Raw genomic sequence first — 725 nt, forward strand, 5'->3', positions numbered from 1 at the left:
CGCAGCCCACATGTCTCGCCGCAAGCAAAGCAAACCCCAGCACTTAAGCAAACGGGAATTCTCGCGTAAGTAACCCAATAATAGTAATAATAATTATTAATAATCACGAGAGCGCGCAGGACGAGAAGTAAGAGCGAGAGGCAGACAGGGGTGTGTGCATGCATTTAAAAATGTTTTCACAAGAAAAACCTCCGAGAGTCGGATAAAAGAGATTAAAGGGAGGAGAAAAACCTCATTCCATCCCGAACCGGAGCCGTATGTACTTTTGGGACAGCACGCACCTTTTTTATTTTATTTAATTGTACAAAAATTTGACTCCTCCTCTTTCCTGCTTTCCGCTGCTTTATTTCGCTTTTCGAAAAGGAATGCAATGATTTCTCCTTCAATTTTGCAAAAAATAATGAACAATGCTATATGTATGGATGCGAACAACTCTCCGGCAGACCTAGGGGAGGGAACTGGAAGGGAAAGGGGGGTTGATTCCACTCATCCAAGAAGGGAAAACGGGGGGGCGGGGGGGCGGTGTGATAGGGAATCCAAGCCTAAAAAACAATTCCCAGGGAGAAAATAGGTGAGACTGGCCCTCGGACATCGGCGCGCTCGCGGTAAAGTGTGCAAAGGGAGGAAAGTAGTCACCTACAATAGTGAGAAAGTGGGGCTGTGGGAGGGGGCCCCCGGCTCTCCGGAGTCTGGAGAGGGGCCGCGGCGGCAGGGAGAGCCGGGCG

The 725-nt window shown here is 49.4% G+C and overlaps 1 protein-coding gene across 1 annotated transcript in view; it reads left to right on the plus strand.

Moving 5' to 3' along the window:
• The first annotated feature begins 6 nt into the window (after window positions 1-6).
• The window catches only part of BCL11A (B-cell CLL/lymphoma 11A), a 119706-nt gene continuing 118987 nt past the window's right edge, over window positions 7-725 (plus strand). The window contains 1 exon segment of the mRNA XM_006778573.2: window positions 7-65. Coding sequence (XP_006778636.2) covers window positions 11-65 — 55 coding nt within the window. The 5' untranslated portion in view covers window positions 7-10.

Source organism: Myotis davidii, unplaced genomic scaffold (assembly GCF_000327345.1).
Source record: "Myotis davidii unplaced genomic scaffold, ASM32734v1 scaffold6, whole genome shotgun sequence".
Classification (NCBI taxonomy): domain Eukaryota; kingdom Metazoa; phylum Chordata; class Mammalia; order Chiroptera; family Vespertilionidae; genus Myotis; species Myotis davidii.